The 23,746-nt window shown below is 41.2% G+C and overlaps 1 protein-coding gene across 2 annotated transcripts in view; it reads left to right on the top strand.

Annotated features, from left to right (window-relative positions):
* Nucleotides 1-23,746, top strand: part of GLI3 (GLI family zinc finger 3) — a 323,331-nt gene that overhangs the window by 202,437 nt on the left and 97,148 nt on the right. For both annotated transcript variants that reach the window (XM_055421143.2, XM_055421144.2), the window contains exon 5: nt 19,122-19,327. In XM_055421143.2, the coding sequence (XP_055277118.2) occupies nt 19,122-19,327 (206 nt within the window). The remainder of the gene's footprint in view (nt 1-19,121; nt 19,328-23,746) is intronic.

Below are 23,746 nucleotides of genomic sequence, written 5' to 3' on the forward strand. Positions count from 1 at the left end.
ACTGGGTCTTTAGATCAATAGCATCTGAAGTTTGATGAAATACAGTATAGATCATATATATATATATATATATATATAGTGTGTACACATATATAATTAACAAAAAGATGATTTCATTGTCAAGGATTTTTTTCCTTCAAGAACCCAGCCAACTCCTCCTCCATATTATAATAAAGGACCTCATTGAGGACTGAAAAGTTAAAATGTAAAGAGAGTGTTTTCAAAATGCTCTTGCTGCCTGAATCAGACAAAATGAAAAAGGAGGCCAACTTCAGCCTGTAATAGTATAAAGCAAAGAAGCGTGTGCTGCCTGCTGGTTGTGTTGGTGTATTTGTACAGATGCATAGCACAGGCTCTCAGAGGGTAAGACTTCATGATTAATGGTGTTTATTCTTGACAGAAGCCTCCTTTATTTATCTGCAATACAGTTTAGCGATGTTATCAGGCACCTGAATGAGAAATATTCAGTCATACCAATATTGCAGTGTAAATTGAGTAGAGTCACTTTTTATTATATCTTTCTGCCTTATCATCTGCACAGTAATTTTCTAGCAGCAGTTTGATATGGAAAGGCTGGATTTAGCTGTACTTGACACAAAGCCTCTTCAATTTCCCCTAAAAGTTCAGGCTGCTCTTAGAAACGTGTGTGAGTGTGTGTGTATGTGTCTGTGTGTGTGAGTGTAGGGGTGTGTATATAATATATAAACCCTCTCTGTTATCCAAGCAATTTCAGGATTTGAAAGAATAAAGATAAAATGCACAAACCTGGATGGGAAAAGTGTTGTTAATATAAAAACATCTAATAGTGGTGAACTCACCGGTAAAAGCTCCTTTAGGATTTAAGCTGAGGCTGAGTACCGAACTGTGCGCGGTCCCACCTTTTGCTCGTCCATCACCATCCAAATTCAGTCTATGTAAGGCCAGACCCTTTCGTCTCCAGGGAGAAATACCAAAGTTGAACACCAGAGTGGCCTGGGGCAGGGGAACATTGATTGTAATGATGATGGCAGTGCCATTCAAAACAGTGAGCAAAAGACACAGACAGCAAACTTATGGTGACCTAAAGGGAGCACGGGGAAGTATAAGTTAGGAGTTTGGGATTAACATATACACACTCTTATATGTAAAATAAACAACAAGGACCTACTGTATAGCACAGGGAACTCTATTCAATATCTTGTAATAACTTATAATGGAAGAGAATGTAAAAAAAAAAGAATATATGTGTGTGGGTATGTGTGTGTGTAACTGAATCACTTTGCTGCACACCTGAAACCAACTCAACATTGTAAATCCACTATATTTCAATTAAAAAAAATTTAAATGAAAAAAAAGAAAGGGAGCCAAAAAGAAAAAGTAAGACCTTATTTGTAGGACACTCAAGTTGTGTTACTCAATGTTCAAACTCAACTTTATTCAAGTTATAGGCTTCATAACATGAACTGTCAAAGCTGATCAAAGGCAGACAGGAACAAATGGTTTGAATCATAGAAAACACTGGATTTTAGTACCAAAAGACACTTTAACCTTGGTGGGTGGAGTGGAGTTCATCCCATCCAGAGCCTCACATTTTACAGATGAGAAAAGTAAAGCCCAAAGAGCTGTTTTCAGAAACTCTGGGGTCCCATGCAGGTTCTCTGAAGATAATCTGAATTGGTAATTTCCATACTTTGTGTAGACATTCCCAGTCAGTTCAACCTGCCCTTACATGTGGTATCCATAGACTTGCTTTCATTGGGAGGAACAGAGCACAACCAGAGGCTGTGTGGTTCCTTTTCCAGTGGCCAAACCCACAGTAACTTCAGCCTCTCATGATATTATGCCCTGTGCTTAGAGCAAGTTTCTCTAAAACCATGAGAACAAGAATCCTAAGGACATTGCTGTCTCCTTATGTAGAACTTAATGCTTCTTTTCTGTTGAATAATACAGACAAATTGTTCCCCCAGGATATTAAATATGCTTCTTTCATATTTAACTTATTTTGGAAAAGTTTGACACACCTCAGGAGGGTTAAATTTCTAGAATACTGAGAAGTGTGCCTGGGATACAAAGTCGTAATTATCATGGAGTAGTCTTAAAAGATCTAATTCCAGTTAAATCTAAAGAGCTTGACACTTTAAAAGGGCCTCTTATTTTGCCCTTTGCTGAGCCAGAAACCCCTAGCAAAACTGGGAGATTTTCTTCTGAAAGAGAGCTGTTTAGATAATAATAGTTCCTTGATGGACATCTCTGTTATCACTTAAAATAAGGATGATTTAAAGAATGAGGGAAAGTGTGAGTCAGACACATCTTGCCAAGGATCATAAGAGACAACCCAGAAAACACTCTAGCCTGTAGTTAACAGTCATCATAATAATTACAAGGATTATGATGATGTTGGTACTAGAGAAAAAGTCCACACCAGCTCCTAGAAGACACAGCTAAGCTCAATGTGCCAGCCTGCTGTTGATAAAGGATTTGAGCTGGTTCTTGAAGTAACTTTTACAAAATATCAATTAAAACAGAAACTGCATCTCTCCTTGGCTCAGAATTCCAGATGCACCCTGTCTTCGCTGTAAACGTCCTCCATTCCACCTGTAAGAGGGCTCAACACCAAGAAGCAGGATGAAACCGGGGAACCTAACTTCCTGCTTCTTGTCAATTATTTCCACCCAGTTTCTGAAGCCTCCTGCTGTAAGGTTTCTCGCTTAAATAACAAATCCTGGCTTGTCGGTTCTTGAGATGTTTTATATATCTGTTTACTTAAAATTGTGGAAATTTTCAGGCAAATGATACAAGCATAGGCTTGTTTGTTCAGTTAATTAAATCAGCAGTTCTAACTGAACCCTGGTTACTATTTACTGTCCTTTTTCTTATACCTGGTGGATATCTTGGCTCAAATCCATAGGTTCCTACCAAAGGTTGTCATGGTTGATAGAATTCTATGTTATCGGAAAAGGTGATATCAAGGAACAAATGTCACAGGACCCAGGAATTTTCTAGATAGTTAGTTCACGAGAGTTGTATTTCAACATCTTTCTATTTTGCAGTGTATTTTGTTCTTGGAAAGGACCTTATGTTACCATTTTGCCTGCTGTTTATGGCTGGGGGGAGGGTATCGGTAATCGTCAAATTCCAAAAAATTCAGATCTGTTAGGATGAGTGGAAAATTGGCAAAAATGTCAGAGAAATCAGACTTTGAAATTTTTGTCCCCACACCCCTGTGTTTTCTTTTATCATGGCAATGCAGTACTGAGCTAACACTGAAGAAAATCATGCCCTTGAATTTACTTTCAGAAAAAAAAAAAATTCCATCCGTTTTACTAAGGTCAGAAAGTGAAAGTGAAGTTGCTTAGTCATGTCCGACGCTTTGTGACCCTTTGGACTGTAGCCTACCAGGCTTCTCTGTCCATGGGATTCTCCAGGCAAGAACACTGGAGTGGGTTACCATTTCCTTCTCCAAGGGATCTTCCTGACACAGGGAGCGAACCCATGTCTCCTGCATTGGAGGCAGACGCTTTAACCTCTGAGCCACTGGGGAAGGTCAGAAGAAGTCACTAATCTCTCGAGTTTGTCCGAAGAGGTGGGGGGTGGATGACTCCTAGATGGTACTAAAGGTGTCAGGAGAGCTGAACCCAGGCTGGCTCTGCAACAACCCCTTCCTGATGGGGTCTTGAGGATGTACAAGGACGCAATGAAAGCAGCGTGTCGTTGGCCTTGACCATCCAGAGCTCTCGTAGCAATAGCAGTAGCAGGAATAAGCATGTTGGTTGTAAGGGCCAACCTTTACTGAGACTTAGAGCGTGACATGTCCCTGCTAAATGCTTTATGTACATTTTCTTATTAAACATTAAATAGTACAGCACTGCTTTTTCATCTAGGCCTAAAAAGTCTGGAAGCAAAGCAGACTTTTAACTGTCTAGTTTACCCAGAATTAAATCTAAGCCTGAGACCTTGCCTCTCCGAAGGTACAGAGCAGCTAGCTGATCAAAAGCACTCTCCCCACTGCTGGGAGAAAAGGAGGAGGAGGCTGAGACAGGACAGCCTCTGGTCCTATGGATCTGGCTGGATTGGCCTCCCGCACGACCTGCTCCATCAAAAGGAAGCAAGACCATCAAAAGGGAAAAGGGAGCAACTTATTATCTTAGGAAGTGAAAGTCGCTCAGTTGTGTCTGACTTTTTGCGACTCCATGGACTATACAGCCATGCTCCAAGCCAGAATACTGGAGTGGGCTGCCTTTCCCCTCTCCAGGGGATCTTCCCAATCCAGGGACTGAACCCAGGCTTCCTGCATTTCAGGTGGATTTTTTACCAGCTGAGCCACCTTAGGGAGGGAAGGGAGAAAAAGACAGTGTCTGTTCACTTTTTTACCTCAAAAGCAATTAGGACGTGCTTAAGAAAACAGGGCCCCATCAACTGTCCCAGAATCTGACCACTAAGACTAGCTCTCTGTCCCACCACTTCCATCTTCCAGGCAGCAGGTTAGGAAGCATCACTGCTGGACAATCTTCCTGAACCCACAGCTGTTTTCTCATCAAGGTGGTATCTCTGTGGACTTTATAAGGGAAGATGCAAATATTGGTTCTTCTAGTAACAAGTCCTTATATATACATTAATAAATCTATAACATGAATTATGTATATTAAAATACAAGTTAAATACATACTAACTACATTAATAACTAGTTTTCTAAAAATTATGTAACAGTAATATTTTTTTGGAGCCCAAAAAATAAAGTCTGACACTGTTTCCACTGTTTCCCCATCTATTTCCCATGAAGTGATGGGACCAGATGCCATGATCTCTGTTTTCTGAATGTTGAGCTTCAAACCAACCTTTTCACTCTCCTCTTTCACTTTCCTCAAGAGGCTTTTGAGTTCCTCTTCACTTTCTGCCATAAGGATAGTGTCATCTGCATATCTGAGGTTATTGATATTTCTCCCAGCAACCTTGATACCAGCTGTGCTTCTTCCAGCCCAGCGTTCCTCATGATGTACTCTGCATATAAGTTAAATAAGCAGGGTGACAATATACAACCTTGACATACTCCTTTTTCTATTTGGAACCAGTCTGTTGTTCCATGTCCAGTTCTAACTGTTGCTTCCTGGCCTGCATACAGGTTTCTCAAGAGGTAGGTCAGGTGGTCTGGGATTCCCATCTCTTTCAGAATTTTCTACAGTTTACTGTGATCCACACAGTCAAAGGCTTTGGCATAGTCAATGAAGCAGAAATAGATGTTTTTCTGGAACTCTCTTGCTTTCTCCATGATCTAGCGGATGTTGGCAATTTGATCTCTGGTGCCTCTGCCTTTTCTAAAACCTGCTTGAACATCTGGGAGTTCACGGTTCACATATTTCTGAAGCCTGGCTTGGAGAATTTTGAGCATGACTTTACTAGCATGTGAGATGAGTGCAATTGTGCGGTAGTTTGAGCATTCTTTGGCATTGCCTTTCTTTGGGACCACTGTGGATGCTGATTGCAGCCATGAAATTAAAAGATGCTTGCTCCTTGGAAGGAAAGTTATGACCAACCTTGATAATATATTAAAAAGCAGAGACATTACTTTGCAAACAAAGGTCCATCTAGTCAAGGCTATGGTCTTTCCCGTGGTCATGTATGGATGTGAGAGTTGGACTGTGAAGAAAGCTGAGGGCCGAAGAATTGATGCTTTTGAACTGTGGTGCTGGAGAAGACTCTTGAGAGTCCCTTGGACTGCAAGGAGATCCAACCAGTCCATTCTGAAGGAGATCAGTCCTGGGTGTTCATTGGAAGGACTGATGCTAAAGCTGAAACTCCAATACTTTGGCCACCTCATGCATCAAGTTGACTCACTGGAAAAGACTCTGATGCTGGGAAGAATTGGGGGCAGGAGGAGAAGGGGATGACAGAGAATGAGATGGCTGGATGGCATCACCGACTCGATGGACATGAGTTTGAGTGAACTCCGGGAGTTGGTGATGGACAGGGAGGCCTGGCGTGCTGTCCAAAGAGTCGGACATGACTGAGCGACTGAACTGAACTGAATATTTTTTTTACTGATTTTGTTTTTTCTCACAAACTTTATAGTCACTGGGAGAAGAAGAGGAAGAAGATTTCTCTATTACACATTGCAAAAAGAGAGGTGACTTTGTGTGGGATATTTGGACTCCATTTGGACAACAAGAAAAGCTGCTAAAAATAATCATTTTAGATATCCTCTGCATAAATGGAGTTAAAATACTTAAAACTGATAACATGTTTTTAGAAACAGGTTTGTCAGCTGCCTTGTGGATGAGGGGTACTGTCTACCCACCCATTCCTTTGCTCTTTTTTGCCCTTGGACAGAGGAGCCTGCAGGACTGCAGTCCATGGGGTCACAAAGAGTTGGACATGACTGAAGTCACTTATCAGCAGCAACAGCCCTTATTCCTAAAGCATTAGAGGTACTTTTTCTATATGGGGTGAGTTGAGACAGGAAGAAGCCCCATGCTATGGGATGTGGTCATTTATATCCAAGTGCTTATTTGAACCTATAGTATGTTTAAGAATTCGTTAATAACTGAATTGCACATTGTGGTTGCTTGAATGGACTTTCTTTTACATTTTTTGACTCTTCTTGACCTTGAAATCCTAATCTATTAGTATTAAGTTATATTTACAATACTGAGTGGAGACCAATTTTAGCAAATTATATTTTTGCAATCTTCTCAGGAAGGAATAAAATAATTTTTTGTCATAAAACAATTGCATTGTTCTTCTATAAAATATAACATTGTTCCAGTTGTCAAAGGACACGACTGACATGTATTGTGAATATTTGCTTGGCTTTTCCTTTGCTTGGTTTTGCTGGAATTTCCTCCCCCAAAATGAATATGCAGAAGCCGTCTTCCATAGTTTACTTTGAATTGAGACTAATGTGTCCACTAACTATTTTTGTTTTAGATAATTTAGTGGTAAATATCATGTTATTATTTATGGTATTTTTAAGCAATATTTTTCAAAATTTGAAGAATACAAGTGCATATCTATTTGATTTTCTGAACTTGATAGGAATGGTTGAGATCACTGTGGAAAATATTGTTTTAACTAACATATAAAAGCATATATTGTTTAAACTGATAGTAAATAGTACACCAATTATATACATATAGCTCTGTGAATTATTATGGGTTATCACAGTGAAAACGGCTAGCCACTAGCCAATTCTAGAAATCACTGACATCTAGAATCACTGACATCCAGAAGCTCTCCCTGGGCACCCCATCCTAATACTCAAAGGTAAACAGTTTCCTGACTGTCCCAGTGCTAAAGTTCAGGTTTGTCTGTTATTGGACTTTTTATAAAGGGGATAATATAGTATATTATATTCTTTCGTACCAAGCATCTTATCCTCAGCATTATGTTTGTGAGATTTTTCCACATTATGGTTTGTTCATTTTTAGAGCTGTTCACTATTTCATTATATAAATTGTTTATCCATCGTATTCCTGATAGATATTTGGTTGTGGGTCAATTTTAACATGCATGAATAATCTTCCTCTGAATATTCTAGTATATTGTGACTGATGTGGCAGTATTATAGGGTACACATCAAAGAAAGGAATTGCTGAATCATAGGGTGTGCATCTGTTTGAGTAGGTAATGCCAAACTGTTTGCCAGCGAAGTTGCGCCAACTTACACTCATGTCGTTTGAGAGTTCCTGTTGCTCCATATCCTCATTAATACTTGGTGCTGTCAGTGTCTTTAACTTTAATCATTCTATTGAGTTTTTAAAAATTAATTAATTAATTTAAGTATAACATTGTGTTAGTTTCAGGTGTACAGTGCTGGGATCCACTTATCTATACATACATTTTTCTGATTATTTGAAGTCATGCAAAGATAAATATTGCACTCATCTCACACGCTAGTAAAGTCATACTCAAAATTCTCCAAGCCAGGCTTCAGAAATATATTATCCGTGAACTCCCAGATGTTCAAGCAGGTTTTAGAAAAGGCAGAGGCACCAGAGATCAAATTGCCAACATCCGCTAGATCATGGAGAAAGCAAGAGAGTTCCAGAAAAACATCTATTTCTGCTTCATTGACTATGCCAAAGCCTTTGACTGTGTGGATCACAGTAAACTGTAGAAAATTCTGAAAGAGATGGGAATCCCAGACCACCTGACCTACCTCTTGAGAAACCTGTATGCAGGCCAGGAAGCAACAGTCAGAACTGGACATGGAACAACAGACTGGTTCCAAATAGGAAAAGGAGTGCGTCAAGGCTGTATATTGTCACCTTGCTTATTTAACTTATATGCAGAGTACATCATGAGGAACACTGGGCTGGAAGAAGCACAAGCTGAAATCAAGATTGCCGGGAGAAATATCAATAACCTCAGATATGCAGATGACACCACCCTTATGGCAGAAAGTGAAGAGGAACTCAAAAGCCTCTTGAGGAAAGTGAAAGAGGAGAGTGAAAAGTTTGGCTTGAAGCTCAACATTCAGAAAACGAAGATCATGGCATCTGGTCCCATCACTTCATGGGAAATAGATGGAAAAACAGTGGAAACAGTGTCAGACTTTATTTTTTTGGGCTCCAAAATCACTGCAGATGCTGATTGCAGCCATGAAATTAAAAGACGCTTACTCCTTGGAAGGAAAGTTATGACCAACCTAGACAGCATATTGAAAAGCAGAGACATTACTTTGCCAACCAAGGTCCGTCTAGTCAAGGCTGTGGTTTTTCCCGTGGTCATGTATGGATGTGAGAGTTGAACTGTTAAGAAAGCTGATCGCCGAAGAATTGATGCTTTTGAACTGTGGTGCTGGAGAAGACTCTTGAGAGTCCCTTGGACTGCAAGGAGATCCAACCAGTCCATTCTAAAGGAGATCAATCCTGGGTGTTCATTGGAAGGACTGATGCTAAAGCTGAAACTGCAATACTTTGGCCACCTCATGCGACGAGTTGACTCACTGGAAAAGACTCTGATGCTGGGAAAGGTTGGGGGCGGGATGAGAAGGGGATGACAGAGAATGAGATGGCTGGATGGCATCACCGACTCTGTGGACATGAGTTTGAGTGAACTCCGGGAGTTGGTGATGGACAGGGAGGCCTGGCGTGCTGTGATTCATGGGGTCGCGGAGAGTTGGACACGAGTGAGCGTCTGAACTGAAAGATAAATATTATATGATATCACGTGTATATGGAATCTAAGAAATAATACAAGTGATGCTATATGCAAAACAGAAACAGACTCACAGACATAGAAACAAATTTACAGATACCAAATGAGAAAGGTTGGGGATAAATTAGGAATATGGGAGTAACAGATATAAACTACTATATATAAAGGAAATAAGCAATCAGGATTTATTGTATAGCACCGAGAACTGTGTTCAGTATCATGAATATATATTTAATATCATGTAATAACATTCTGCTGCTGCTGCTGCTAAGTCGCTTCAGTCGTGTCCGACTCTGTTTGACCCCACAGACGGCAGCCCATCAGGCTCCCCCGTCCCTGGGATTCTCCAGGCAAGAACACTGGAGTGGGTTGCCATCATTCTAGTGGGTGTTTAATGATAATTCATCATGGCTTTAATTTGCACAGCAGATTAAAATTAAAAAATAATTTACCTGAAAAAATACTTGGACTATATAAGTTAAAATATTGGTGTTAGTTAGATTTGATAGCTTGGATATAAGGAATGACTATTTTTAAAAAAAAATAGCCTCAACTTTTCAATCCATGGATATAAATTCCCTTTACAAAGACATAAATAGGAAATAAAAATAAGAAAGTTTCAAATTTCTTGAAATGCTGTTTCTCCATTAAAACAAATACCTTCTCTCTCTTTTGTTAATCAAATCAACCATAGGCCTTGAATTCTCCATATAAGAAAATCCTCAGTTACTGAGTATTAATGTGTACATTAAGTGATGTACCTTCATCTTCAGTAGCTACTTTTGTCCAACTCTTATCTTCTTTTGGTAGTACAGTTCATGGTGTATATTTTTCATATCCAGGGTGCATCCTGGAAGGCTCCCGTTGAGGCATTTTGACTCATCAGATAATACTTGGTCTCCACACACTTTATTCATGTGTGCATTTCCCCCCTTTGAGCATAAACTGTTTGAGAGCAGGGACTGAATGACCATATATTATGTTTCTTGAAATTGCTGCAAATGTTGAAATCGTAATGGATTCTTAGTAAATGGATTTTTCAATAAAATATATATCAAATGAACATTTCATTGAAATATTCATCTGTGTGGTTATACATGTAGTTCTGAAAAATTGAGATCCAATATGGTAAATTTGTAAAAGGCCTAAGTCAGTTAAAAATTCATGGGAAATATTCTTTAGCTGCAGAGATGATGAAAATGGGATTTGAAACTGAACCATCTTATCAGCTAGGGTCCTGGCAGTTTCATGGAGTGGATATTTACAGAGGTATGGGCAAAGTTAAGGGCTTGGAAAGTGAGAGTAAGACTTATAGGAGTAGCAAAAGTTTGAGGAGGTTACCACCTCTAGCTTGAAGGTACAAACAGAGGGAAAGGGGTCAGTGAGGGCTGGCACCTAGGAAGAGGGGTCACGTGTTGGGCGTTTTCCCCATTTTCCATGGGGAAAATGCCATCAGCAGAACTGTAGCTAGTGAAAGGAAGTGAGGGGAATTAATACCATGACTTCTCTCCCCTCTGCTACCAGGTCCTGCCAGTGGATCTCATGAATGGAATCCAGAGGAAGGGTGACCCTGCTGATTCAGACCACAAAGTCCAGCCTTCAGGGCATACAGTGGTTCTGATGTGAAGGGTGGCAGGTGGAATAACCAGCACAACCATCTGTATACTGCAGAGCCGTGTGATGTTTCTGGGCAGAACTCGTCTGAAAGCTCACCTTGAATAGAGAAGACCATGTCAGTCAGTCAGTCAGTTCAGCCGCTCAGTCGTGTCCGACTCTTTGCGACCCCTTGAATGCACGCCAGGCCTCCCTGTCCATCACCAACTCCCAGAGTTCACTCAAACTCATGTCCACAGAGTCGGTGATGCCATCCAGCCATCTCATTCTCTGTCGTCCCCTTCTCATCCTGCCCCCAACCTTTCCCAGCATCAGAGTCTTTTCCAGTGAGTCAACTCGTCTCATGAGGTGGCCAAAGTATTGCAGTTTCAGCTTTAGCATCAGTCCTTCCAATGAACACCCAGGATCGATCTCCTTCAGAATGGACTGGTTAGATCTCCTTGCAGTCCAAGGGACTTTTGTCAGGACTATGCAAATTTCCAGTGATGTCTAGTGTATTAGTTGTGGACATTTAGTTATCTGTTTCTGTCATTGTATGGAAAGCAACATTTTTTTTATTATAAATTTTGGTTTATTAAAGCTGTGCTTATTGAGTAATTCAGTCAGTTCAGTTCAGTTCAGTCGCTCAGTCGTGTCCGACTCTCCGCGACCCCATGAATCACAGCACGCCAGGCCTCCCTGTCCATCACCAACTCCCGGAGTACACTCAAACTCATGTCCACAGAGTCGGTGATGCCATCCAGCCATCTCATTCTCCGTCGTCCCCTTCTCCTCCCGCCCCCAACCTTTCCCAGCATCAGAGTCTTTTCCAGTGAGTCAACTCGTCTCATGAGGTGGCCAAAGTATTGGAGTTTCAGCTTTAGCATCATTCCCTCCAATGAACATCCAGGATTGATCTCCTTTAGAATGGACTGGTTGGATCTCCTTGCAGTATAAGGGACTCTCAAGAGTCTTCTCCAACACCACAGTTCAAAAGCATCGATTCTTCGGCGATCAGCTTTCTTCACAGTCCAACTCTCACATCCATACATGAAAAAATACATCATAAGGGGGAACTCCCCTTAGTTGTCTGTTAAGCCATTATTTGAATATGAAGAGTGTCTACTTGTTATGGAAAGAACAAAATGAAACAAAAAATGAACTTGCTGTGTAGGAAAACACCCAATATTTCAATCTTCTTGGAGTTGAAACTCTCATGCATACCCCAAAATGTCAGGGGTATGTGTAACATTTCCAGTGTCCCAAGCAATAAGAAATCAAATGGTAATAATCCACCCTGTAAACCTTGCTTAATGCTCTCATAATGGGTCATGCAAGTGATTAAACACTGTGATTTTAATCTTGGCGTTTTAGTAACCCAATAAGATAGATGAAAAGGCAGTAACAAATTCAATACTATATAATGATATTTCATTCTAACTAAGAAGTCCAGTTATTCTCTGCAATACGTGTTTTTGTTTCTAAGTTTATCATAGTTTAAAATGCTCTAATATTAATCCTCTATGCTTTTCATTATAATAGATTTTCATGACTTTATAAAAGAATTAATCTGAGATTAAATTATTTCCACAAAGAAACACAAAGTATTGCTTTATTGTCTTTGGGGAGAACATGAAATTAATTCCCACCTGCTTTCTTGTCTAAAGCTATACTTCATTTATGCATTGGGTAACATGGAAGCAAAATGGCAGCCACTCATTGGGTCTTCATGCCTTTGGGAAGACAAAGAGGTGGAAGTGCTATAGGGGATGCTATCCCTGGGTTGGCAGGCTGGGGTCCTATATGCATCAGCCAAGATGCAGAGGTCATGGAATGACAACTCCTCCCCCTAGTGTTGCTTTGGTTGCCCAGACAACCCTCTCAAGCTTGGGTATCTTTTAGATAGATATGGCAAGCCACTCCAGTACTATTGCCTAGAAAATCCCATGGATGGAGGAGCCCGGTAGGCTGCAGTCCGTGGGGTCGCTAAGGGTCGGACACGACTGAGCGACTTCGCTTTCACTTTTCACGTTCACACATTGGAGAAGGAAATAGCAACCCACTCCAGTGTTCTTGCCTGGAGAATCCCAGGGACGGGGGAGCCTGGTGGGCTTCCGTCTATGGGGTCGCACAGAGTCGGACACGACTGGAGTGACTTAGCAGCAGCAGCTGTATGTATGAGGGTCATGGGCATATGTCTATACTCTTTGGCTACAACATAAATAGCATGGGATCTCTGTTCTTGGAGCAGTTCTAAATTTTAGTCTTCCTCCTGGAATGTTTGTTGTTTGTTTTTTTTCCTCCATGGTTTGTGCTTGCTTTCCAACCACTGAGGCACACACAGGCCCAGAACAGAGAAAGAAAAGAAAACTACAAAGACAGAAAGTCATGAGAGGCTAACAGTAATCTTTAATTCAATCTGTGTGTATCCACTAAAAATATAAACCAGGAAAGTAACACTATAATATTTTCCTGGTGCTCCTGTAATTCATAAATTAAGTTTTTTTTTTAGCAAGCTTGACAAATATTTACCAAGTCAACTTTATGATAGTTTGTGAAATAATATATATCATTTATATGGAAAATTTGGTGACTGCCTTCCTCGCATGTCACCAGTCTTCTTCCTTCAGGAGAATTTATCCCCCTGGTCACCATCTTGAATGGGTCTTTCGTACAGAGGTGATACACATCTGCCTATTAAAGGTAGTAAGCTTAGCCTTCCCTCTCAAATTTTCTTTACAGTTAAAATAACTAACAAGTGACCTGGATGCCAAGAATTTGAAAGTGTCTCTCTTTGGTAATGTTAAAAGCAGCTTTATTGAAAAACTATAGTTTGTATATATGTATGTAAGAGATGTGGGTTCGATCCCTGGGTTGGGAAGATCCCCTGGAGGAGGGCATGGCAACCCACTCTAGTATTCTTGCCTGGAGAATCCCGTGGACAGAGGAGCCTGGTGGGCTACAATCCATGGGGTCTCAAATAGACAAGACTGAAGCAACAGCGTGCACGCACACAGATATCCATGTCAGGTGGCTGCGGGGGCCATAGTAGTTCAAGGCTGGATGCTCAGCGTTGATGGCTTAGACACTCATTTTTGTCTGGCTTCAGCACTAGAGAAATGTCATAATAGCCTGGCTCACAGGAGTCTGATGTAGAGACAGAATGAGTAAGTCATCAACTTTCAGTGAGAAATTGAACAGCAAGGGAATGGGAACACCAGTCTCCAAAAGTCTTGTCTCTTAGACATTTGTTTGCTCACACGAAAAAGTTTTGTTGGGTGGTTCTGACAACCACCAAGAACATCAGTGTCCTCCCTCATTTCTTTACCTAGTGCCCAGTGCTGGCCATGACAGAGGCCTGGCAGGACTGAACTGAACTGAGTCTAATCATCTTAAAATGTAAATTGTGGGAGTGGATCTGGTAAGATCTTTACCACCTTGAGACATTCTTTTGATTTATTGTAATAACCATCTTGTCCTCTGTCGTCCCCTTCTCCTCCTTCCCTTAGACTTTCCAGCGTCAGGGTCTTTTCAAATGAGTCTGCTCTTCGCATGAGGTGGCCAAAGTACTGGAGTTTCAGCTTCAGCATCAGTCCTTCCAATGAACACCCAGGACTGAACTCCTTTAGGATGGACTGGTTGGATCTCCTTGCAGTCCAAGGGACTCTCAAGAGTCTTCTCCAACACCACAGTTCAAAAGCATCCATTCTTTGGCACTCAGCTTTCTTTATAGTCCAACTCTCACACCCATACATGACTACTGGAAAAACCATAGCCTTGACTAGATGGACCTTTGTTTGCAAAGTAATGTCTCTCCTTTTTAATATGCTGTCTAGGTTGATCATAGCATTTCTTCCAAGGAGCGAGTGTCTTTAAATTTCATGGCTACAGTCACCATCTGCAGTGATTTTGGAGCCCAGAAAAATAAAGTCTGCCACTGATTCCATTGTTTCCCCATCTATTTGCCATGAATTGATGGGACCAGATGCCATGATCTTAGTTTTCTGAATGTTGAGCTTTAAGCCAACTTTTTCACTCTCCTCTTTCACTTTCATCAAGAGGCTCTTTAGTTTCTCTTCACTTTCTGCCATAAGGGTAGTGTCATCTGCATATCTGAAGTTATTGATATTTCTCCCAACAACTTTGATTCCAGCTTGTGCTTCATGCAGCCCAGCGTTTCTCATGATGTACTCAGCATATAAGTTAAATAAGCAGGGTGACAATATATAGCCTTGACGTACTCCTTTCCCTATTTGGAACCAGTCTGTTGTTCCATGTCCAGTTCTAATTGTTGCTTCCTGTCCTGCGTACAGATTTCTCAAGAGGCAGGTCAGGTGGTCTGGTATTCCCATCTCTTTCAGAATTTTCCACAGCTTATTGTGATCCACATAGTCAAAGGCTTTGGCATAGTCAATAAAGCAGAAATAGATGTTTTTCTGGAACTCTCTTGCTTTTTTGATGATCCAGCAGATGTTGGCAATTTGATCTCTGGTTCCTCTGTCTTTTCTAAAACCAACTTGAACGTCTGGAAGTTCACGGTTCATATATTGTTGAAGACTGGCTTGGAGAATTTTGAGCATTACTTTACTTGTGTGTGAGATGAGTGCAATTGTGTGGTAGTTTGAACATTCTTTGGCATTGCCTTTCTTTGGGATTGGAATGAAAACTGATCTTTCCCAGTCCTATGACCACTGCTGAGTTTTCCAAATTTGCTGGCATATTGAGTGCAGCACTTTCACAGCATCATCTTTTAGGATTTGAAACAGCTCCACTGGAATTCGATCATCTCCACTAGCTTTGTTCGTAGTGATGCATCCTAAGGCCCACTTGACTTCCCATTCCAGGATGTCTGGCTCTAGGTGAGTGATCACACTGTCGTGATTATCTGGGTTGTGAAGATCTTTTTTGTACAGTTCTTCTGTGTATTCTTGCCACTTCTTCTTAATATCTTCTGCTTCTGCTAGGTCCATACAATTTCTGTCCTTTATTGAGTTCCTCTTTGCATGAAATGTTCCCTTGGTATCTTTAATTTTCTCGAAGAGATCTCTAGTCTTTCCCATTCTGTTGTTTTCCTCTATTTTTTTGCAGTGATCACTGAGATGACAGGATTAGAACTAATAGTAGAAAGATCTTATGAGACCCACTCCTGTAGTAATTAAGATAACAGGATTAGTCAGAAGGTTTTCAAGGAGAAACTGTCCTCAAACAGGATACATTGTTGTTATATAATCATTGGTAAAGAGTTTAAGCTGAGTTGTTTTGTTGTGTAATCATCAGCTCTGGGCTTAACGAAAAAAAAACGTTTTATGTGACTAAGATTAAGGAATGTGGAAAAAATGTTTGTTCTTTTCTCTTCCTTAAGAATTCCAGACCCTTATGTCCTCCTTGAGAGCCCCAGACCCCTTCTCCTCCTCCTCCTCCTCAGGGACCCTGGACTTCTTATCAACTTGCCTAGTGATTGACTGTCTCAATTCCATGGACTGTAGCCCGCCAGTCTCCTCTGCCCATGGAATTCTCCAGGCAAGAGTATTGGAGTGGATGGCCATTCCATTCTCCAGGGGATCTTCCCAACCCAGGGATCGAACCCGGGTGTCCTGCACTGCAGGCAGCCTGTTTACCACATGAGCCACCAAAAGGGGTTCATATCTTGTCCCATTCATGTCAGTTCCCCTTCATCCACAAGCCCTTCCATAGTACCACTGCTTCGATGATCTGAGTCAACTCTCTTTCAGAATTCCTGATGATCCCACCGAGAGTGACCCTCATAAACATTTTACTGTTGTATCCAGGGGTGACTGGCCTTTGTCTACTAGATAATTCTTTTCTTTAGGGCAGTTGACACCTTTCAGCTTTCATAGTTTCATGCCTGTTTGAAAACATGTCCCACCATCTCATTGAGAAATAGGTGACCCCAAATCTTCCCTGCATCGTTTCTGGAGGGGAGTGACATGCATGCGTGTGATGTTAACCAGAGTGTGTGGAGTTGCGTGACTTTATCTCTAGATCTTGGAAGCAACAACCCTCTCTTCTGCTGTTGCCCCTCACTGGTGTGGAAGCGAGGATGGAGCCTGGGTGTTCCTTTTGGGAAAGAGGTGCCCAGGTCTTGATTCATTACTCATAGAATAGTTATCCTCAGTCTTCTGTGGAAACAGGTCAAATGAAAGTGAAGGGGACAGTACGCATGTCAACATCCACAAATTTGTGAGAAGAGAAAAGCGAGAGTTTTTCTGCTCCTTTGGGACTGGCGACTACCTCAGCCTGACATCTATAATGTTCATGTTGTTCTAAATGCTGTTTGTTTTTTTTTTTCCCCATCTATTATTCTTCAATGGAATCTAAGCTGCTAGGAGTATTCTTACTACCATTTTCAATTCTGGAACTTGAGAAAGATTACAGGTTCCAATTCTTTGCCTCACAAAAAAACCAGTAAGCAATGGTATCACCTTCACTGATTCAGAGTGAGTTCTTCATGGATCATAAAAAAAGCTTGTCTAGGAGGTATCATCTCACGGATCTCGAAATGCCTGCTTCTCTACTGACATGTCTGTTCTTGTGGCATCTGTCTCTCATCATAAATCCACAAGTGAGCCGTATTTCGTAATAATCACTTTTGAATCAGATTGGAAGGATTGATTTTCCTTTCTGGTAGAAAATGAATGACTGAATTTGAGAGTCCTGTGTTCTCTAAAGTAGCCTCAGGTCTAAATGGAGCTTCAGATTTAACTAATGACACAGAGCTAATTTGTTTCATAGAAAAGAGCTAAAATAGAATAGACTAACAGATCGTGCCAATTTCTGTTTTCTAAGTGATTATGGAAAGCCTCAAGTTGTTTGGAAAAGACGTAACTAATTTCAGGTGGTGACTTCTCACCCTGCCCACATGTAAATTTAGAAAACTCTGGATTTGTAGTTTATTTCTCCAGAAGTGGCATCTTAAGTACAAATAAAAAGCCTCATTTTTTTTTTTTAAGTTCAAAATGGTAAAAAGAGTAAGAAGGAGAAAGTCAGGAAAATCCCCTCTCTCTCGTGTATTTTAACCTTTTTGATTTTCTCCTGGGAGAAAATTCACGGTATGATCTGTGGTTTCATTTAATTCAGTGCCTGCTCTGTGCACTTGCAAGATTCCATTCTAATGGGGTTGGGGGCCAGAGCCCCGGCTGTGTGTGCCTTTGCTGGGGAGGCGGGATGAGAAATTGTTTCTCCTCCCTTTCCTTTCACTCCTAAAGCCAGTGCCCTGAGAGGAGTTTGCAGGCAGTACATCCCGCTCTATCACAGCCTCGCCTTTTTATGGCCATATTCTCTGTGAATGAAAAAAGGGAAAGTACAAGTGTTTAGCTGTCAGAGCCAGTTCACTGGATTATCCACACAAAACGTTTTCTATTAGAGGAGGGACAGGGCAGAGAGGGGGTGTTCCACAGACTGGCCATTCTACAAACGCCTGTGCCCAGGACGTGGGGCCGGCTCTGGGAAGGGAATCCCCTGGAGTGGGTGGGGTATGGTGGCAGCAAGGTGTGCCTTAGAGTTTATTTGCATCAGCCAAAAGCTTACACTCTACCTTTGCTCCTTATAACTTGGACATGAGCTCAATCTTTTCCAACTTTCTGTCCCCAGGAGCACTTCATTACTGATTATTCACTGAATGTGGCCAATCAGGAAGCCACATGCAAAAAAAGTATGAGAGAAAGCTGCCTCCTATGGCCGCCTTCAAAACAGGGAAACACAGATGGAAGAAAATGGTTTTACTCACGGCTGCAAGACCCAGAGCACTAAAGCTGGAGCATGGCCTTATAGACTGTCAACTTCATGCTTCTTGCAGACTCTTGAAATTAGACTTTTTTCTTATTTGTAGGCATCTCTGCCTTGTGCATGCTCAGATTTCCAAACCCGCCGAATCTTCCTTCTTTTCTTTCTCTCTCCTTTTTTTTCTTTCCTTCCACCCTTCCTTCCTTTCTCCCTTTCTTTGTTTCTCTTCCCTTCCTCTCTCCCTCCCTTCCTTTTTCTTTCTTTTTTTTTTTTTAATTCAGCACTATGATGGTGAGAGGTAAGTTCAGCAGTGAAATTAACATTCATGTCAAAGGGAAAATAGAATCACAACTACCTCAAGCTCAGATGCCTGTTTAGAATTTCTTCTCATGAGGAAAACCACAGGCTTTATTTTCTGGCATTCAGAAAATTTCTCAAAGGTCAAATTTCTTTGCCTAAACAATTGTATAGTAGCATTCTGCCTGCATTATGCCACTGTGATTTTTAAGGTCCTAGTACTAGAAATGTTTATGCCTGATATTTTTTCCCCCAAGACACCTTGAAATTGTGCTTATTTTCTTTCACAGACAGCCTCTGCCTATGGCGCTCTTGTCTCATGTATACCTGTTGTGTCTGCTTTTCTTTTTACCTAGGCCTTCTGCCTTATCTAGTAGCCCCACGTATTCTGACCTGCCCTTCATCAGGATCTCCCCACATCGGAACCCTGCTGCAGCTTCCGAGTCCCCCTTCAGCCCCCCGCATCCCTACATCAACCCCTATATGGACTACATCCGGTCCCTGCACAGCAGCCCATCCCTCTCCATGATCTCAGCCGCTCGTGGGCTGAGCCCCACAGATGGTGAGTTTCAGACCGTTCTATCCTGCTTCCGCACATCATGGGACGTGCGGAAAGAGTAACTGATGCATTTGTGTCCTGTGTGCCAGGGGCAGTGCTAAGTGCTGTGATTGCATGCTCTTATTTCAGCGTTATGACACCTCCATCAGCGTGAGGATATAATCTCCATTTTCAGATGAGGATTTGGCAGAGGGGCCAAGTAACTTGCAACCTGGTTCCTTGGCTAGTAAGTGGCAGAGGTGGAACTCAAGAGCCAGAATGCTGCGATGCCCAAATCCTCTTATTCACTACTCTGTTTTGTGGCTCTATTTAGACTGACCCTATTGCCATTCCTGCATAGGTGCTGTGTAACCAGCACATTTTGCTCACCTTCTGAGGAACACTTTTCTCTTCAGGTCTGAAGGGCACATGTATACAGATGTGTCCATTGGAGCAGCACTTTTCAAACTCCACTGTGCATATACATCACCTGGAGATGGTGATAAAATATGCTTCCTGGTGGGATGGGTCTGGGGGCTGAGATTCTGCACTTCTGAGATGCCCCCAGCTCGTTTCAGTGCTGCGGGTCTAGGGACCACATTCTGAATAGCAAGATCTTAGAGAACATGATGGCCTAGCCCTGTTGTATGTGCCTTCTGTCCTTGACCATACCACACGAACACTGCAAGAGGAATGCAATGGGACACGAAACAACCTTTGACTTTAATTCTCTTATACAGGATGCTCATTTTCAGCTCCCAAGGACCAGATTCCTGTTGTTCTGTGAGCCTCCGAATTAATTATTGTCACCTGACTTTTAAATTGGAGCTGTTCATTCCACAACTGTCCATGATTAAAATGCTCCTTTGGGGCCTACTGTGTAGCACAGGGAACTCCACTCAATACTCTGTAATGGCCTGTATGTGAAAAGAATCTGAAAAAGAGTGGAAATATGTATATGTATAACAGATTCACTTTGCTGTACATCCAAAACTAACACAGCATTATAAATCAACTATACCCCAAAACAAACAAACAAAAATTTTTACTGTCTGTTTGGTTCAGAGAGCACATTTCCCATTTCATGAACACATATACAAACTCGCCTGTCTACAGTTGCTAGAATCTGTGCTAAGGCTCAGAATGGCTTAAGCTGTGCTGATGACAAGTAGAGAACTGTGAGTTCTCTGCAGCAAACCGCAAACTGCTGTTGCTTGTGTAGGCACACATGTTCTCTGGCTTACCCAGCAGTGTTTGCCCCTGCACAGCCTGTATTCTCCACGCAGACTCATAGTGGGGATGGTAGGTGGAAGCAGCCTGAAATTTCTCAGTAAATATTCACCCAGTCATACTTCCAGGAGTGGCTGGGCTCCAGCAACAGCTGTTGACTCACTTTTTTTCCCTCTGATTCAATGCAGTGGATATACTTGTATAGTACCCAAGGAAGAAATTTGCCATTTGGACAAGATACACACTTTAAAATTAAACTGTAAAAGAGTGAGATTGGAGTTTGTTCTGCTTTGGATTTGGTTTTCCAGAGGGAGAAATGGAGAATCACCTCCATAGAATACTTGGGACTCCATGAAAGTGACTTTAAAGAACAGAGGGAGAGAAGAGTAGACAGGTCAGCTGACGATGGGCTTGGAATGATGCCTAGCTTCCGGAAATTTAGTGGGCCACTGAAAGCGGTACCTCTCGTTAAAGCATCTTATCAACCTCTTTTCATAGTGTTTGATGATGAGTATGAATAAAACATTTTTGATTAGTTCTGCATTTTTGGTCCTGCCTCACAGGAGGCCAATTAATACCCAAAGTCAAGTCACTCATATTTGTCTCTTGCAGTCTATGATTTTTGTATATATCTATCTTTATGATGTATGAAAAGTATGAAATATAAAGAATAATAAAGAAAATATAATAGAAGATATAGAAAAGAATATTTAAAAAAGGATGAAATAATACCGTTTGTAGCAACATGTTGGACCTAGAGATGATCTACTAATTGAAGTTAGTCAGACAGAGAAAGACAAACACATCACTTATAAGTGAACTCTAAAAAAAAATGATACAGATTAACTTATTTACAAGCTTCCCAGGTGGCACAGTGGTAAAGAATCTGCTCGCCATTGCAAGAGATGGTAGAGATGCAAGTTCGATCCCTGGGCTGGGAAGATCCCCTGAAGGAGGAACTAGCAACCCACTCTAGTAGTCTTGCCTGAAAAATTCCATGGACAGAGCAACCTGGTGGGCTATAGTCCATGGGGTTGCAGAGTCAGATGAGATTGAGTGCTCACGCGTGCACACACACACACACAAACACACACAACTTATTTACAAAACAGAAATAGACTCATAGACTTAGAAAACAAACATATGGTTTGGGAAAGAGGGTAGGAGGGATAAATTAGGAATTTGGTGTTAATAGATACACACTACTATATGTAAAATAGATAAACAATGTACTGTATAGTACAGAGAACTATTAATATATTCTATATCTTGTAATACATATACTGGAAAAGAATATGAAAAAATATATGTGTACATATAACTGAATCACTTTACTGTATATCTGAAACTAATATAACATTGTAAATCAACTATACTTCAGTAAATAAAACCTATTTGAACACAAATATAAAGCATACCTAGAGCTGTTGCTAGAATGCCAGTGTTTCTACATTTTAATGATAAAACTAGGTTTTATTGATGTAATGTTATGTGCTAAGCACTTTCTATGCACCATCGCCTTCATTCCTTCCAGCAACTTCCTGAAGAGGTGGAGCTGGGATTTGCATCTAGATCTTAGTGCCTCTGGAGCCCACCCTCAGAACTGCTATAGTATCCTGCAGCTTTGGTACATTAGTTATCCAGTGGAAACCGATCATTATCCCCCTCTTACAGAGCTGACACTTGCCAGTAAATTGCTCCAGATTGATAGGTATATTTCTTCTTGATTTTGACATGGGAAAAAAAAAAAGAATTTTAAAATTATGGAACACAAAATTGCAGCTTACCACCCAGCCATGTGTTATTAAATTCGGGCTGTGCTGCCTTTTCCACTCATGGCCCTGGGTCCTCCAGCTACCAAGAGCTGACTCAAACCCTCTTGCCAGAAAGCTTAGGGAAGTATTTTAAATATTTCGGGAAGGTCATTGTAGTTATCTAGGTTGTCTACTACTGTAAGAAATGTGAAAAAAAAATGTGAACATTCGATATAGTCAGTCAGTTCAGTCGCACAGTCATGTCCAACTCTTTGAGACCCCATGGACTGCAGCACACCAGGTTTCCCTGTCTATCACCAACTCCCGGAGCTTGCTCAAATTCATGTCCATCGAGTTGGTGATGCCATCCAATCATCTCATCCTCTGTCATTCCCTTCTCCTCCTGCCTTCAATCTTTCCCAGCATCAGGGTCTTTTCAAATGAGTCAGTTCTTCTCATCAGGTGGCCAAAGTACTGGAGTTTCAGCTTCAGCATCAGTCTTTCCAATGAACATTCAGGACTGATTTCCTTTAGGGTGGACTGGTTGGATCTCTTTGCAGTCCAAGGGACTCTCAAGAGTCTTCTTCAACACCACAGTTAAAAAGCATCAATTCTTTGGTGCTCAGCTTTCTTTATAGTCCAACTCTAACATCCATGCATATCTACTGGAAAAACCAGAGCTTTGACTAGAAAGACCTTTGTTGGCAAAGTAATGTCTCTGCTTATTAATATGCTCTCTAGGTTGGTTGTAGCATTTCTTCCAAAGAGCAAGTGTCTTTAAATTTCATGGCTGCAGTCACCATCTGCAGTGATTTTGAAAGTGAAGTCACTCAATTGTGTCCAACTCTTTGTGACCTGCCAGATTCCTCCTTCCATGTGATCTTCCAGGAAAGAGTACTGGCGTGAGTTGCCATTTCCTTCTCCAAGTGATTTTGAAGCCCAATAAAATAGTGTCACTGTTTCCATTTGATATAAGACACTCTTATTTTGGGGAGCAAACAGAGGAATGAGTGTACAGATACATGCACATATATGAATTTAATCATTGTTTATTGGAATCTAGATGCTTTACAATGTTGTGTTAGTTTCTGCTGCACAGCAAAGTGGACCAGCTATATGTATACATATATCCCTTCTTTTTTGGATCTCCTTCCCATTTAGGTCACCATAGAGCACTTAGTAAAGTTCTCTGTGCTATACACAGGTTCTCATTAGTTATCTATTTTATATGTAGCAGTGTATATATGCCAGTCTTAGTGATTTCTTGAAACTAACCTCAAAAGTTTTATCATGTACTTGGTTTTTTTTTTTCTGTGCTTTTCCTTCAGTTTTATTTTCTAATCAGTGATATCTGGGAAACTTCAGTGAAAGCACAGTTTGAGTTAAAGAAGTTTTCCTAGAACAAGCCATGAAAGGAATGGCTCTTTGGGCTGCGTGACATGGATTTTGGGGTATCTCA

The sequence above is a fragment of the Moschus berezovskii genome, chromosome 3, assembly GCF_049115385.1.
Source record: "Moschus berezovskii isolate FMDL1 chromosome 3, NW_MosBer_1.0, whole genome shotgun sequence".
Taxonomy (NCBI): Eukaryota; Metazoa; Chordata; class Mammalia; order Artiodactyla; family Moschidae; genus Moschus; species Moschus berezovskii.